At 45.1% G+C, this 16,672-nt stretch overlaps 1 protein-coding gene across 1 annotated transcript; it reads left to right on the top strand.

Annotated features, from left to right (window-relative positions):
- Nucleotides 1-2,283: 2,283 nt before the first annotated feature.
- GARIN1A (golgi associated RAB2 interactor 1A) lies at nucleotides 2,284-13,716 on the top strand. The gene is made up of 5 exons (XM_006146857.3): nucleotides 2,284-2,544; nucleotides 8,666-8,850; nucleotides 9,978-10,227; nucleotides 12,204-12,322; nucleotides 13,383-13,716. The coding sequence occupies exons 1-5, from the start codon at nucleotides 2,392-2,394 to the stop codon at nucleotides 13,573-13,575; spliced, it is 900 nt and encodes a 299-aa protein (XP_006146919.1). The 5' UTR covers nucleotides 2,284-2,391; the 3' UTR covers nucleotides 13,576-13,716.
- Nucleotides 13,717-16,672: the final 2,956 nt, after the last annotated feature.

The raw sequence follows: 16,672 nt of genomic DNA, 5'->3' as shown, positions 1-16,672 counted from the left end.
GGCTAAAATCACTTCTCCACTCTCCTCCTGGGATTTTGCGCCTGGCATGATTTTCAAGCTACCAGGTCTAGGACTTGAACTGCAGTCAACTATTTGGGAATCCAACACCTTAACCACTCTACCACCTAATGGTCCCAGCCTTTGTTTTTTAATTGAGCACATGTGCTCACCAGAGACACAGACAGAGACAGGAAAAGAAAGCACTTCTTTCTTTCTTTTTTTTTAGAGAGGTTTTCACTATAGGGCGTGTGCGCTTGCCAGACAGAGAGAGACAGAGAAACAGAAAGCGAGAAATCATCCCCCTGGGGGGATGGCTACGCTGCAATCCCTTCTCCGTTCTCCCCTCAGGATCTTGGGCACGCACGCACACGCACCCAGCGTGAGTTTTAAGCCACCGGGTCCGGGACGCGAACTGCAGTCAACTACGTGGGAGTCCAGTGACATAGCCATTACACTAACTGCTGGTCCCAAGAAAGCACTTCTTAATGGGGCAATGATCACACCACTATCTTTTCCTTTATTTCTGTATCCCATCAGGATTTGGGGTACACATGCACACGTACCTGGTGTGTTTTTCAAGCCACCAGGGTTGGGACGTGTGCTCACTAGAGAGACAGAGAGAGAGAAAGAACCCCCTAGGGAGGATGGCCACACTGAAATCCCTTCTCCATTCTGGCCGGATTTTAGGCATGCACATACATGGGCCTGGTGTGTTTTTCAGACTGCCAGGTTCAGGACTCAAACTGTGCAGTCAGTTATGTGGGATCCAGCCACCTTAACCGCCACACCACCCGACGGGCCCTATATAATTTAATTTTTAATGACTCTTTAATTACTGACGGGCAAAATTCCTAAAATTTTCAAAAGAGGCTCCTAAGGGGCTCCAGAGTACCATTGCACCTCTGCTTCCTCTTTGCCAACTGTTTCCAAACAGATAAGCCTCTTTGTTTTGTTAACAGCCTTTGTTTGTTTATTTGTTTGTTTATCTTTGCTATAGGGCCAATGCGCTTCCTGGAGACACAGAGAGACTGAAAGTGAGAAATCAACCCCAGGGGGATTCATCACACCACAATCTGTCTCCATCTCTCTGGTGAGTGCATATGCCCTGTAGCAAAAAAAAAAAAAAAAAAAAGAAGAAGAAAGATTTCTTCTGGTCACAGTTTAGGGGAGCCCAAGTTCCAAGGGCCTTGTCTGTGCGTTTCTTGCAGAGTCCTAATCCCATCAGGAGGGCACAAGCTGGCAGAGCAGCTGTGTCTGAGTCTCTCTGTTTCTGTCTTACACCCACAGAGGGCCATCTGGTGGCGTGGTGTGTAAGGAGGCTGGATTCCACATGGCTGACAGCACTGTTCGAGTTCCAGACCTGGCAGCTTGAAAAACAACCTGGGCACCTGCGCATGCCCCAAGTCCTGAAAAGATGGAGAAATGGAGAAGGGATTGTGGTGTGGCCATCCCCTACTGAGGTGTGCGTTTGTTCTCCATCTCTGGTGAGCAGGTGTATATACCCTATAGCAAATCATAAAGTACAAAAACAAAATAAAACACACCAGAACATGGGCCATCTCTGTGGCCTGGTGGTTAAGGAAGCTAGCTCCCACATGGCCAACCATGCAGTTTCAGTCCTGGTCCTGACAATGTGAAAAACCCACCAGCCGCATGTGCATGTATGCCTCCAATCCTGACAAGATGGGGAAATGGAGAAAAGGAATTGGGGCGTGACCATGCCCCATTGTGGGCTGCTTTCTCCCTCTCCCGAGTTCTCTGTCTGTCTCTCTCTTTCTCTGGTAAGTGTACCTACCCTCTGGCAAATTTAAAAAAGAAAAAAAAAAAAAAAACCACAGAGCTCAATGACAATGGTGTCATCCAGATGACCTTAATCCTAATCTGTTCCCAAAGTCCCCACCTTTAGACATCATTTGACTCCATGGGGTATTAAATTTCCTCTCAATACCTTCATAACCAAATCTTGACACTTGAATTTGGGAGGACACAAACGCTAGCACCTTCTGTGCTGTTCTGGCCAGCTCACTGCTGTCCCGGCGTAACCCTGGAAAGGCTCCTTTCCTATGTGGAGAAAGACCGAACGTCTGAAAAATAGTTAGGCCACTTTGCTGCTGGTTTCTAGCTCATAGAAAGAGGGAGAAAAGAGCCCTGCACACCCACCAGCCTTGTCTTCTTTTTTCCTTTGCGGTTGTTACCTGTCACATTCCTTGATGTCATTCCTGCCATTGTGAGCTGACAGGCCCTCCCAGCCCTGGTGAATAGCCTGTAAGTCGGGTGGGGGTGTCAGAGCTGTGGAGGTGGGGGAGCAGTGGGCACACAAACACCTTGGAGTTGGGCTGGGTCTGCGTGGTGCCCCAGAGATGTTCTCCAGCCCATGCTTCCCAAGAACCAATGAGTAAATTTCGGGGCCTCCCACCTGAGGTCAGGGAACCAGGCCCTGGAGTGGAACTAGGGGTGGAAGATGGCCTTCTTTGTCAACTGATTCATTCTCCAGAATTCAACTTGTTCTCCGACTCAGTGGTATTTGAAAGCAACTTTATTCAGGTACCTTTGTGTCACTCGGGACTAGCCATCCTTGCCTTTTTTTTAATTTTCTTTTTAAAATTCTATTATTATTATTATTATTTTATTTGACCACAGAGAGAAACAGAGAGGGAGAAAGTGAGAAAGCTAGCCACCAGGTCCAGGACTTGATCTATGGTCGTCCATACGGGAGTGTCCAGCACCTCAACCACAACAGCAGGTGCTGGCCACTGTCCTTCCCTTTCTGATATGGATATTTGCTAAAAGCTACTTAGCAGGAAGTTTCTGTTTCACCTTTGTGAAGTGCCTATGGGAACGGTTACAAGCTGGGTTGCAGCCGTTTTGCGACTGTTTTACGGCTACATAACCCCTGAACTACTAAGTAGCCAGTTGCTAAGTCTGTGGCCAGACCTTGGAGCATGAGCTCCTCTGGGACCACCAGCATCATAAACCCAAGTTTTCCTACTCTCTCAGTGATGCTTGGTTTCTCGGCAGTCTGTTTCTGCAACTTTTCTGGTTCCCTCACTGGGAAATCAACCGTGCTGACCCCTTGAGCCACCAGTTCAGTGGGAAGAGCCTGCAGGGGCTAAGGGGCGCCAGAATTGTTTTCTCCAGCCCTCATTCATGCATGCCCTGTAGGTGACCAGCCCCCACTGGACTTGATAGAGAAATGGGCCAACTCACAGCCTGAAAACATCAGGTCTAGGCACAGGCCAAAGCCTTGAGACACAGTAAAGTCCAGGGACTTAGGAACCCAGTCAGGCCCACCCCATCTGAGTGGAAGGGGAGCCCTGATTGCCTCCTATGGTCTTCTGTTGGAGCCACCAGTTTTGGGTTCAGCTCACTGTGCTGGTCGCCTGCTGGGGCCGCTTGCTTGGGTCGCTGCACGGTTCCCTGCCAGAGCCACCAGCTTGGGTGGCTGTGTGGTCCCCTGCTGGGGCTGCCAGTTTAGGTCGCTGTGGTCTCCTGTTGGAGCCACCAGGTGGGGACTTTACCAAAGTGGGGAGGGCACTGTACTGGGTGAATGTGTGTGTCAGTTTCTGTGACCCCCACGATCTTCAGACTACAGCATCTGAGTGCATCCTCACCAGGGCAATGCCTGACCCTGGGAGATCTGGTCCCTCCCTGTGCACTGAGTCTGGGAGGGGGCTAGTACAGACTGTCCAAAAGCAGAGAGACGCCTATAGTTCCTGCAAGAGATGTGGCCAGGCAGACATCTGATTGGTCACCTCTCCGAGGGGATGCACATTCTGTGTTTGTCTTGTGTCTCTGTTGCAGGGAGGAATATGCTGGGAGGGAGATTTCTCCACATGTCCAAAAAGACCCTGTACCCCCCAAACTCTCAGCTGATTTCTTTCTTTCTTTTTTTTTTTTCTTTTTGGAGAGGTGTTTGCTATAGGGTGCATGTGCTCGCCAGCCAGACAGAAAGAGACAGACAGAAAGCAAAAAATCACCCCCCGGGGGGATGGCCACGCCTCAATCCCTTCTCCTCCATTCTCCTCTCGGGATCTTGGGAACGCACGCACACACACCCGGTGTGAGTTTAAGCCACCAGGTCCAGGACTCGAACCACGGTCAACTACATGGGAGTCCAGCAACATAACCATTATGCTAACTGCTGGTCCCACAGCTGATTTATTTCTGTCCCAATCTGTGGGCTCAAGGCTTGTCCCTTCTGCCTCAGGGAAGAGAATTGGCTCCAGTGAGAACCCTTCTCATTCTGGTTATGATGAAAAGCTTCAAGAATGGGTTCTCTGGAGAATATGATATCAAAGGAAACCCAGAAATTTGGCTCTTATAATCCTAACATGTTAAAAGGATGTGCTCTTACAAGTGAAAGTTTCTGATAATCTGATTATTTAACCGGGTAAAAATTTCCACTTTCTATGAAGAAACTGATTGGTTTTCTAACTGATGATCTGATCACCTAACTGGGCATGGAGAAACCGATTGTTTTTTCTGACTGACAAATTTCCATTTTCTGTAGAGAAACTGATTGGCTTTCTGAACTACTAAGCCAAACCAAACACAAGAAAATGCTTGACAGAAATTGCGTGCTAGGTAACCTATACCAAAATTGTTACTTCCTGGCCACTGTCTGAGATCAAAAGTAAATTGTTAAAATCTGAATAAAATGATGTAAACCCAGTGTTAAGCATGGACCCATGGAAAGCAGTGCCACCTGGTTCTTCCTGAGTCTTTCTGAGAGGCTTCATGATTAAGTTAACATGCTTTGATTGCTGGTCTTTAGATGTTATAGGAATGAAAGATATTGAGTTGGTCTGTGTATTTGGGAATATGTAAACAAGCTGGCGTTTGTACAGGTTCTTAAGCTTTTGATATATGCTAAAAAAAAAAACCCTGAAAATTCTGATCAATATAAATATGTGTAATTCTGTTAACACGTAAAAGTTGATGCTTTTGTAAAATCTGCAGACTGGGCTCTGCCCTTCCGGATGTGTTAAACACAGATTCAGACAAATTGTCCGCCTTACTCCTAGGTCCCTGAGAACCCATAGTTGAAATAAAGGTAGGTTTTTTTTTTTTCTTTTTGGAGAGGTGTTTGCTATAGGGTGCATGTGCTCGCCAGCCAGACAGAAAGAGACAGACAGAAAGCAAAAAATCACCCCCCGGGGGGATGGCCACGCCTCAATCCCTTCTCCTCCATTCTCCTCTCGGGATCTTGGGAACGCACGCACACACACCCGGTGTGAGTTTAAGCCACCAGGTCCAGGACTCGAACCACGGTCAACTACATGGGAGTCCAGCAACATAACCATTATGCTAACTGCTGGTCCCACAGCTGATTTATTTCTGTCCCAATCTGTGGGCTCAAGGCTTGTCCCTTCTGCCTCAGGGAAGAGAATTGGCTCCAGTGAGAACCCTTCTCATTCTGGTTATGATGAAAAGCTTCAAGAATGGGTTCTCTGGAGAATATGATATCAAAGGAAACCCAGAAATTTGGCTCTTATAATCCTAACATGTTAAAAGGATGTGCTCTTACAAGTGAAAGTTTCTGATAATCTGATTATTTAACCGGGTAAAAATTTCCACTTTCTATGAAGAAACTGATTGGTTTTCTAACTGATGATCTGATCACCTAACTGGGCATGGAGAAACCGATTGTTTTTTCTGACTGACAAATTTCCATTTTCTGTAGAGAAACTGATTGGCTTTCTGAACTACTAAGCCAAACCAAACACAAGAAAATGCTTGACAGAAATTGCGTGCTAGGTAACCTATACCAAAATTGTTACTTCCTGGCCACTGTCTGAGATCAAAAGTAAATTGTTAAAATCTGAATAAAATGATGTAAACCCAGTGTTAAGCATGGACCCATGGAAAGCAGTGCCACCTGGTTCTTCCTGAGTCTTTCTGAGAGGCTTCATGATTAAGTTAACATGCTTTGATTGCTGGTCTTTAGATGTTATAGGAATGAAAGATATTGAGTTGGTCTGTGTATTTGGGAATATGTAAACAAGCTGGCGTTTGTACAGGTTCTTAAGCTTTTGATATATGCTAAAAAAAAAAACCCTGAAAATTCTGATCAATATAAATATGTGTAATTCTGTTAACACGTAAAAGTTGATGCTTTTGTAAAATCTGCAGACTGGGCTCTGCCCTTCCGGATGTGTTAAACACAGATTCAGACAAATTGTCCGCCTTACTCCTAGGTCCCTGAGAACCCATAGTTGAAATAAAGGTAGGGAGCCAACCAATGACCCCAGCTCCCAGGCCACCAGGCCTTTCTGCCAGTTCTAGACGTGTGTTTGTAAACTTTTTTCTCTCGTTGGACACAACACAACTGGAATGGCCCAATGTGTAGCATGCCTGGGGCCAAGGTGGACATCATGGAGACTATAACTGGTTGTTCAAATTCTGCTGGATCATATCAGGAACTGAACCATGTGTCGCTAGGTCTAGGAACCAGATGGTCAGGAGCAACCACTAGGGTCTTCAAACACATCAATAATCCATGTGGAAGGAATATATAGCATGGAGGGGTCTATTGTTCACCCTCCTGAAGTGATTCCCCTCAAGAAGAAGTGCAAAGCATACCAGTATCTGGATGAAGCTCCCCACATCGGGGCCCTAGGCTCTACAGACCGATGTGTGGTAGATTACTTTCATCTGGACCCCAAGGATGTGGAAGTTCTGATGGAACATCCACAAAGAGCTTTGGTGCTTCTGGAGGATATGTTGGAGGCAAGAAGGAGCTGATACTTGACAGGAAATTGAACTGATGGCCATGGATCACTTTCACTCTGGGTGGATCAGCCAATTTTACTCTGGGACGTGGCAGAGTCCTGATAATGGTAGTAATGGTACCAAGAAGAGTGCCACCTCTCTACTTCTGAGCAGGAATATACCAACCCTCCGAACCTATGGGTGGAATTCCCAACAGTCTGGGCGGAGGATGGCAAAGAACCATGCCCTGATTATCACTGACCTGAGACCTGGTGTCACCCTAGTGAGGCAGAGGCAATACTCAGTACAACGAGACACATGATGGGGCATCCAAGGACACATTGAACTCTTCAAAGAAGTTGGAATTCTGGTTGGATGTCAATCTCCCTGGAACACTCCACTATTGCCAATCAGAAAAGCCTGGAGGAGATTACTGGCCAGTGCAAGATCTCCGTGCTGTAAGCAATGCCACTGTAACCTTCCACTCTGTAGTGTCAAAACCCCTACACACTCCTGAGCCTCCTGCCACCTCAAGACAGTTGGTTCACATGCTTAGACCTCAAAGATGCTCCTGGCACTCCATGGTCCCTGTGTTGCTCCAAGGGGTTGTATAGTTGACAATCAACTTGCAACCCCGGGGACTAGCATATTCCTAATACATTCCCAGTGGAGGATCAGTAACGTGTAAAATCCAGACTCAATCCAAAATCTAGATTCCAATCTCTAGTCACTTTGATTTGGGTGTGATGTTCTGGTAGTAGATCTGTTCTCGTGGTAAGTTCTCTTTGGTCTGATACTAGTGCTATTCTTCTTCTTCTTCTTCTTTTTTTTTTTTTTAGAGGTTTTTGCTATAGGGGGCACGTGCATTTGCCAGAAAGACAGAGAGAGACAGACAGAAAGTAAGAAATCACTCCCCAGGGAGGATGGCCACACTGCAATCCCTTCTCCTCCATTCTCCTCTCAGGATCTTGAACACACACGCACACACACCCAGTGTGAGTTTAAGCCACTGGGTCCAGGACTTGAACCATGGTCAACTACATGGGAGTCCAGGGACATAGCCATTATACCAACTGCTGGTCCCCTTCCTCACGTGTTTCTTACCCTGGCCCCTGTGACTCCATAGTGGCCACAGTCCTGGACAATGAAGTGGGGCAGTTTGAGTTGGGTCACCGTGCCCCAGGGCTATGTGTCCAATCTCCCTTTCTTGCCACAGCCCCCAGGTGCTTCAAGAGACCAGATCTTTATTATACCTAAGACCTAGCAACAAGGTGGGCCCTTCATCATCCTGAAGGAAGCTCCCTAAACCGCTTCAACCGGGGCTGTCTGAAGTCTTCTAACTCGACAGCTCTTTCCTCACTCTACTCCCTTTCTGGGCTTTCTTTACACAATATTCCCTCCTGGCCATTAGAAACCATGGTTGGCTTCTTCTGCCCAAGTGAAATGGAATAACAATTTCAATGGGGGGGCCAGACAGTGGCACAGCAATAACGCAGTGTTCTGAGAGGCTGATCCACATCCGAAGGTTCTAAGTTCACACCCAGTGACTTCCTTGACTACACTGGGTATGTGTGTGCCCAAGATCCAGGGCCAGCTGAAGCTGGGGGCAGATCATGGTGTGAAAGACCCTGTTAGGGGTACTACTTCTCTCTCTCTCTCATGAAATAAAGAAGGAAAAGAAAAAAAGTTCAGTGCCATTCAGCTTTTTCTCACCAGTGCAGCTTTTTTTAGTTCAATAATGCAGGGGACAGAAAGCAGTACAGTACAGAATTCCTGTTGTTGAGAGTAAAGTCTCTTTGGAGACTTTACAACAAAAAAGGGTTGATATCAGGTCAAGGCCCAGCCCAGCGTGCCACACACCTGTTGCCAGGATGAAGTGCCTCTCTCTAGCACCTGTATCCTCCCGCTCTGTCTCTGCTCCTTCCTGACCTGTGTACCTGGGGCTGATTTCTAGGTCACTAAACTGGGGAACTGGATGGATGTCTACGAAGGCTCTACCACCGTGATCCTTGGAGTGACCTCCTCGGTACCCTCCTTGCCACTTCCCAATGTCCTCCTGATGGCCAATGTCACCTGGCCTCAAGGTCAGTTTTCCACCTGGAGCACACCTGCTGATGCCCCGCTCATCACCCTCAGAAGGTAAAGAAAGCCAAGGGTCTGACGGGTGGCATGATTGACAGGTATATGCAGTGTCTTGCAGCTGGATTTTAGATCTAAAGAAAGGATCGTGTTCACTGGTACATAAACTATGTAGAATTCATGCATTCTTTAATGAATATTTACTTAGTTATCTATATGTACCAAGCCCTGTGCTTGGTGCTAGAGATGGAGAACCAGTGTGTGGTTCTTGTCTCTAGCTTAATTTTTGAGGGTCTTGGCTTCGTTTTCTTTACTTTTGTTTTGTTAATGTAGATATGGGGTTTCCAGAGAAAAGGTGGGAATGTGAAAGTCAGCTAGGACTATGAGGTGTCATAGAGACTGAAAAAGTCCTTGCTGTTTAGGAGACGTCCATCTGTCTCCTCACTCTTTTAACACAATTCACCAGGCGAGAGGGAGGAGACCTGGAACCAGTCAGGAAACCCTAGTTCCTTTTTGCTGAATAAGAGCCAAACTTGGGCAGATCATTTATGTTCCCCGAATCTCACTTGTAAAATCTGTAAAGTGAACAAAAAAATCTGTAAAGTGGAATTAATCATACTTAACTTTCCTTCATCAGAAGGTTGTTGTGGGGCCAGCAGATGACACAGTGGCTAAGGTGCTCCATCCCATATGGCCAGCTGCGCAGTTCGAGTCCTGAACCTGCAATTTGAAAAACACACTGGGTATATGTGCATATGTGCCCACAATTCTGAGAGGAGAAGGAAGGAGAATTGTGGGATGACCATCCCCCCTGGGGGGTGATTTCTCACTTTACCTCTCTGTTTCTCTCTGGTGAGCTCATGTGCCTTATAGCAAAACTAAAATAAATAAATAAATAAAAATTTTAAAAATGGAAAAAAGAAACAAACAATTGTCATGGAATGAAATATTGCGGATCAATATCAGCCACTGTTATCAATGCAGGCAGACTCGGTAATAACCAAACCCCTAGAAATCAGAGAGGAGTCAGTCTTGTATGATCACTTTCACTCTCAGAACATGAGCTTTTCGCCCTCGGCATCCCCCGGCTAGCGGAGGTGAGCCAGGCACTAGGTAGGCACTGGCACGGTGGGCTAACATCATGGACTTCACGGGCTCCACCCTGGGAATTTCCTGATTGCACCTAGGATTCTCCCCCTAAAGTATGTGGAACTACAAATCTATGATCAGCCCCAACGCATCCTGAGGGTGAGGACAGTGACTGAGAAGATCTACTACCTGAGGCTCCACGAAAAGCACCCAGAGGCCGTGTTTCAGTTCTGGATCCGCCTGGTGAAAATCCTGCAGAAAGGTCTGTCCATCACCACCAAAGACCCGAGAATCCAGTTCACTCACTGTCTGGTACCTAAGATGCCCTGCAGCTCCACCGAAACCACAGTAAGTGGGGCTTTCCCTCCAAGACCAATGCAGAAGTATGTACACACACACACACATATAATACACACATACATACACACACATATAATACACACATACATACACACACATGCATGCATATGCACACAAAGGGGCTTCAAAACCTTTATGCATAAATGGACTTAAAGTAAGAATTTATTTTGCTGCCAAAAAGCTTGAAATCCATGTGTAGTTGTTTTATGATACATATTTTCCATGAACTTTTTGAAGCCCCCCCATTTATAAGTATGTGTACATATATAAATATAAATATATTTTTTCTTCTTTTTTTTTGTTTTTGTTTTTGAGAGGTTTTTTTATTTTTTTACAGGGCATGCTCAGACAGAAAACAAGAAATCACTCCCCAGGGGGGATGGCCATACCACAACCCCTTTTCCTCCATTCTCCTCTCATGATTTTGGGAAGGCATGCACACGTGCCTGATGTGGATTTTAAGCTGCTGGGTCTAAGACTCAAACCGGCTGACTACATGGGAGTCTAGTGATGTAACCATTATGCCACCTACTGGTCCCTATTTTGCTTTTTTCACTTAAAATTATATCATAGGCATTTTTTCTTCTTTTTTTAATTTGCCAGAGGGCATGAGTGAGAGATGGGGACAGTGAGATAGCACCCTGCCCCCACCATGGGGGATGGCCACACTGTAATTCCTTCTCATCCATTTCTCTTTTTGGGATATTGGGAATAGTCTGGGACTTGAACTACAGCCAGCCATGCGGGAGTCCAGTGCCTCAACCACCACGCCACCTGTTGACTCAAACCCAGTATGATTTTTAAACCACTGGATCTGGGACTCAACCATGCAGTTGGCCGTGTGGAATCTAGCCACCTCATCTTTCCACAGGCTGGCCCATTTTAATAAATTTTCTCATATGATAAATAAAAATATGGCATCTCTTTGATATTTAATGGATTTGAACATTGTTATATATGAGAAGTTTCCAAAGAAATTCATGGAAAATCTATATTATTAAAAAAATGTGTACATAGGGACCAGCAGTTAGCATAATGCTATGTTGCTGGACTCCCATGTAGTCAACTGCGGTTCGAGTCCTGGACCCTGTGGCTTTAATTCACACCGGGCACATGTGCGTGTGTGCCAAAGATCCCAAGAGGAGAATGGAGGAGAAGGGATTGCAGCATGGCCATGCTCCCTGGGGAGTGATTTCTCGCTTTCTGTCTCTCTGTCTCTATCTTTCTGGCGAGCGCACATGCTCTATAGCAAAAAACTCTCAAAAAAAAGTATACATAGATTAAATTTTTATTTTGCACCAAAATAAACTTGTACTTTAAATTCATTTTGCCATGAACCTTTCAAAGTACCCTTATATTTACACATGTATTTTTTTGGGGGGAGGGGCATTGTCAATTGTGTTTTCTGGCCATTTTTCTATTGATAGTCTTGTGTTTTTCTAACTTAAAGATAAGGTTTTTAACCCTTTAATCACATGTTTTATAGCTATTTCCTCAAGGAATAGTTGTTCCTCTGCTTCGGTTTATTTAGGGTGTCTTCTGACACACATAGGCCTTTCCAAGACCCACCTGGTGTAGGAGCCCAAGAGAGAAAGCTTGATAGAATGGGTTACCCAATCCTTCAGATTTCTGAATCTAAACACTTCCTTCCTCTCAGGTAAGTTGTGTGCATTAGGTACCTGATCACCGACTTCAGGAGGCCGCTGTTTTACAGTCTAGCTGCTCTGACTCTTACGAATCTATGCTCTGAACAGCCCACTGGAGAGAGGGTGCGATCCTGCCAGGAACCTGGTTTCTGGCCTGATGACCCTGGGACTTGATGCTTAAGAAACTAAGGCTAGGCTAGGCTAGCTTTAAATGTCCCCAGGCTAGGCTGTGAAACTCAGGGGCAATCCCACGAGTTCCTTCACGGTTCTGCCCAAGAACTCGCAGTGAGCAACCCTGGCCATCTTGTCTCCCTACAGCCTAAAATCAGCCTTCCGTCATCCCTCCAGTCCAGCGAAACCCTCATGCTGTTGGCAGCCGAGCAGACCAGTGGCAGCTTCTCAGAACTCACACGAAGGTCCCAGCTCACAGCAGACAGGTAGGTGGTCCCTGCACTCAGCTCCAGCCCTCTGTCTCCAGCGCGTGGGGTCAGTGGCACCCTCTTACGGCCTATCTCGGTTTCTTCTTTTGATTCTAGATAATCACAGGCATGACTTTCCCCTCTCAACTTTATGGTACGCTTGTCCTTGGAAACAGGGTCTGTGGCTCTTTGATCTGAATAGTCATTCCCCAGGCAAACCCCAGTGTGTTCATGGGCTGAGTGCTCAGTAAAAGGATGAGTAAATTAATTTTAAAAAGTGCGAGCTAATATAGCCAGCACAGGAGTTAGCTACTGACTATCTCCATTCCCAGGTTACAAGAATCCCTGGGGTGAGATGCTAGTACTTTTTTTTTTTCCTTTTCTTTTCCTAGAGAGATTTTTGCTATAGGGCATGTGCGCTCACCGGAGACACAGAGAAAGACAGAGAGACAGAAAGTGAGAAATCACCTGCTCTGGTGAGTGTGCAAACCCTACAGCAAAAACTTTAAAAAGAAGTTTTTATTGTTTTAAATAACTGCTTTAAGATTTTCTTTGCAGTTAGGTTGATACTGCAACCTGGTACAATAGTGTGGGCATCAGACAGTCCTCAGTGGGTTCAGATGTTGCCTGTGAGTCCTGGTACCTTAGGTTCTCAGCATATCAAAGTGATGCTTAAGGTGTGCAGGGTCATGTGATCCTCTTCAGTGGGGTAGGCCTGAGCTCAGCCTCCTTCTTCCTCAGCTTTCCCTTTCTCTCTTTTTCTTTTTGCACACATGCATGCTCCTGGCATGTTTTTCAAGCCCCCAGGTCTGGGATTTAAACCATGCACTTGGCTATGTGGGATCTAGCCACCTTAACCACCACACCACCTGGCCCAGCTTCCTCTTTTTAATCGCTCTTAGATACATTATACCATATATGCTGTATTGTCCCTGCCTTCATTTCCTTATTTTCATCTGTGGTCCAGGTACTTATGTTGTAAAAGATAAATAGAAAATGGTTTTTAAATTAGAATTTAAAAATGTTTTCTTTTTCTTCTGTTGCTTTCCATGGCACTGAAATTCCTGGGCTCCAACAGAAACGACCCTGCCATTGAAATAGGCGCCTCCAGCAGCGACAAGACACCCTCCCTGGTGGCGTCTCCAACCAATGTGAATATACCCATGAGAGCCGCCTTGAGTCACAGCCTCTGGGAACAAGAGGACTTCGATAAGAACTTCCTGCAGGTTCCAGCTGCCAGTTCCCTAGGGCAGAACTTTCTGGGACCCTGACACCTGACCAGAATGGGGTGATCTTCCCTGCTCTTGTGCACGTGCTGCAGCCTCCTGTAATGCTGTTTTACCGAGTGACCATGGAGAGGCAAGATGGTGTTTCAACAAAGCATTTCTGTACTTCCACCAATAAACCTCCAAGTGAGTCCCTAATAATTGTAGGGTGTGCTATAGAAAGGCTCCAGGCTGAAGAAGGAACTCCCTTCTTGGGAGAGTAAGTGAGAAAAAGTTACTCTTGACTCAGTGAAGCCCCAAATCAGCCAAGCAAAGCAAAGTGAGCAAGTCTAGGGGAAAGGGCCTTGGGGAGAACCTGTTTTCTTTTTCAAAGGGGTAGGAGGAATAGGGAGAGGGCTGCTGAAAGGAATCCTAAGAATGATGGTGTCAACTGGGAGATATCTTTGTGTTGTCCCACTTACCTCAAACAAGAAATTGAGTTTTCATCTCCATATTCCCTGTGTTAGTATAAAAGTTATAAAGGTCCACCCTGGCCCATACAGACTTTGGCTGCTAATGAAGACATGGCTTCTAGTAGGGAAGAAGGTGCCCGCCTATCACTGAGAGTCCTGATTGGTTTGGCTCTTCCCACCTAATGAAAGCAAATTGGAAGACATGGTGTCTTTGTGTATTGAGGATGGGCAGGAGCTCTGGCCAACCTGTAGATGAGTTGAGAATATTTATTGGGACAATTCAATAAGTATTTATCAAGTTCTTGCTAAATGCAAAAAACTATGCTTCATGCTGAGTATATTAGAGAAAGCAAGATGGATGGACAAGTTACCTGCCTTTAGGAAGAGTTATGATTTAGACAATGGTTTGTCCTCCAAAGGTTCATTCTTTAGAATTTGATTCCCAGTGTAAGTGGTGGGAGGTGATGAGACCTTTAAGAGGCAAGGTCTACTGGGCAGTGTTTGGAACATGGACACGTTAGCCTCATGAGTGGATTAACATTGTTTTACGAGGAAGAGTAAATTCTAGCTCTTGTGGAAAGGGGTTAGTTCCTGTGAAAGCAGGTTATAGTGAAAGAAAGATGGCTGCCCCCAGGTCTCTCTCGTTCTGCACACACCTGCCATCCTTTCTATCTCTGTGAGCCATGTGATGTAGGACCAGTGCCAGGCCTAATGCCAGCTCCACACCTTTGGACTTTCTAGCCATCAGAATTGTAAGCTAAATAAACTTACATCAGCCAGTCTCAGGTATTTCTGTTAGCAACACAGTAACAGACTAAGACATTGGACTTATCACTGAAATTGAGTTCCAGGAGACTATTTCTTAGATGAAAATTACAACACACAGGGGATTGGTAAAGCTTTTAATGGCCAATAAACACACCAGTTAAAAGAAAAAAAAAAAAAAACATTGTTACCCAGAGTCAATTAAGGCCCACCAGGACATGACATTTGCAAAAACAATCTCAAAACAATATAAAAATCCATGTTAAAGTATCTGCAATGGAATTCAGAGAAAAAAGAAAATGTCCTCAAGGAATAATACCAAAACAGATCCACTTAAAATGTGTCATGGAAATGAAATTGAAACTTCACAAATGCCCTTGTGAGTCTTAAGAAAAATAACAAGCAGCAGGTCAGTTAAGACTCTACTAGTGCTGATGAGACAGCAGGTAGGGGAAGTAGAGACACGAGGAGCATGGGAACTACACAGGCGAGCAGTTCTGACTGCACCCTTGAGGAACCAGCCATTCACTAACGGACTCTCACAACCACCGGCCACTGACTTAGAAGAAACAAAACAACCTCAAGAAACCCAATGTTGTGCTTTCAAAAGAGAGAAACAACCGCCGAAATTGGTAGCCTTCATGACTGGAAATGAACATTTAGAGTTTTAAGGCTAAAGCCAATTACACTTCAATGAAAACACCCAAAAATGCAACAACCTAGAGACACTTTGAGAGAAAGCAGTTCTGGCTTTCATTGCATCTCCGATTCCTGCCTGATTTAGAATACATCAGTTCAAGACCAGCCAGTTGGCACAGTAGTTAAGGCGGCTGGATTGCACATGGCCTGACTATGTGGTTTGAGTTCTGGACCCAGCAGCTTGAGAAACATATGAGGTGTGCACATGCCCAAAATCTTGAGAGGAGAATGGAGGAGAGGGGATCGCAGCAAAGGCGATGTTTTCTCATGTTCCATCTCTCTCTCTCCAGCGAGTACATGTATCCTGCAGCAAATTAGAAAAAAAAAAAAAAAAGAAAGAAAGAATAAGTCAGTTTTTCTCTTCACTGGGGATATAGATGATGATTTTATTGAAACATCACTAAAATGTTTAATTATGCCCAAACAAAACACTATTTTTGAATGTTAATCATTGTAATAGGAACTGGAACATACTATGTATCCAAGACATGCAAAGAAACACTCATAGATGGTTTATTGTAAGATTATAACCCCAGTACCTAGGACAAAGAAGGAAGAGAATTTCCCTCACATCCATCCCTCTTACTGCCATTAAAGGGCCATATCTAGATGCAAGAAGAATTTGGCAACTAGTGTGTAGGATGGTCACACACACACATATTCAGGACATTCCACTTGTAAAATGCTTGGCATTTAAAAAAAAAAACCTCCACATCTACAGCCTAATGAGATTCCCAGAATTGTGTAAGAGAGATGTTATTATTAATCATACTTTACAGATGAGAAAAGTTAAGGCAGAAAGAGCTGAAGTGGATAATAAGCCCTGTAAGTATGGCTCAGGCTCTGGAAAGCTCATGATTCTTTTTTTTTTTCTTTCTCTTTTCTTTTCTCTTTCTTTCTGTCTGTCTTTCTTTCTTTTTCTTTTTTGCTATAGGGTGCATGCACTTGCCAGAGAGACAGAAAGTGAGAAATTATCCCCCCCCCGGGGCAATCCCTTTTCCTCCATCTCCTCTCAGGATTTGGGTAAGCACACACGTGTCCAGTGTGATTTTTTTTTTTCTGGAGAGGTTTTTTTTGTTTTGTTTTGTTTTTTTTTTTTCACTATAGAGCGCTTGTGCTCACCAGACAGAGAGAGACATAGAGACAGAAAGTGAGAAATCACCCCCCAGTGTTGTCTTGTTAAAAATATATGGGCACACAGTGAAAGTATGTAAAATAAATAAATT

The sequence above is a fragment of the Tupaia chinensis genome, unplaced genomic scaffold, assembly GCF_000334495.1.
Source record: "Tupaia chinensis unplaced genomic scaffold, TupChi_1.0 Scaffold000192_1, whole genome shotgun sequence".
NCBI classification, from domain to species: Eukaryota; Metazoa; Chordata; class Mammalia; order Scandentia; family Tupaiidae; genus Tupaia; species Tupaia belangeri.
Note: the sequence above shows the minus strand (reverse complement) of the source record. Positions and strands in the feature narration are given on the sequence as shown.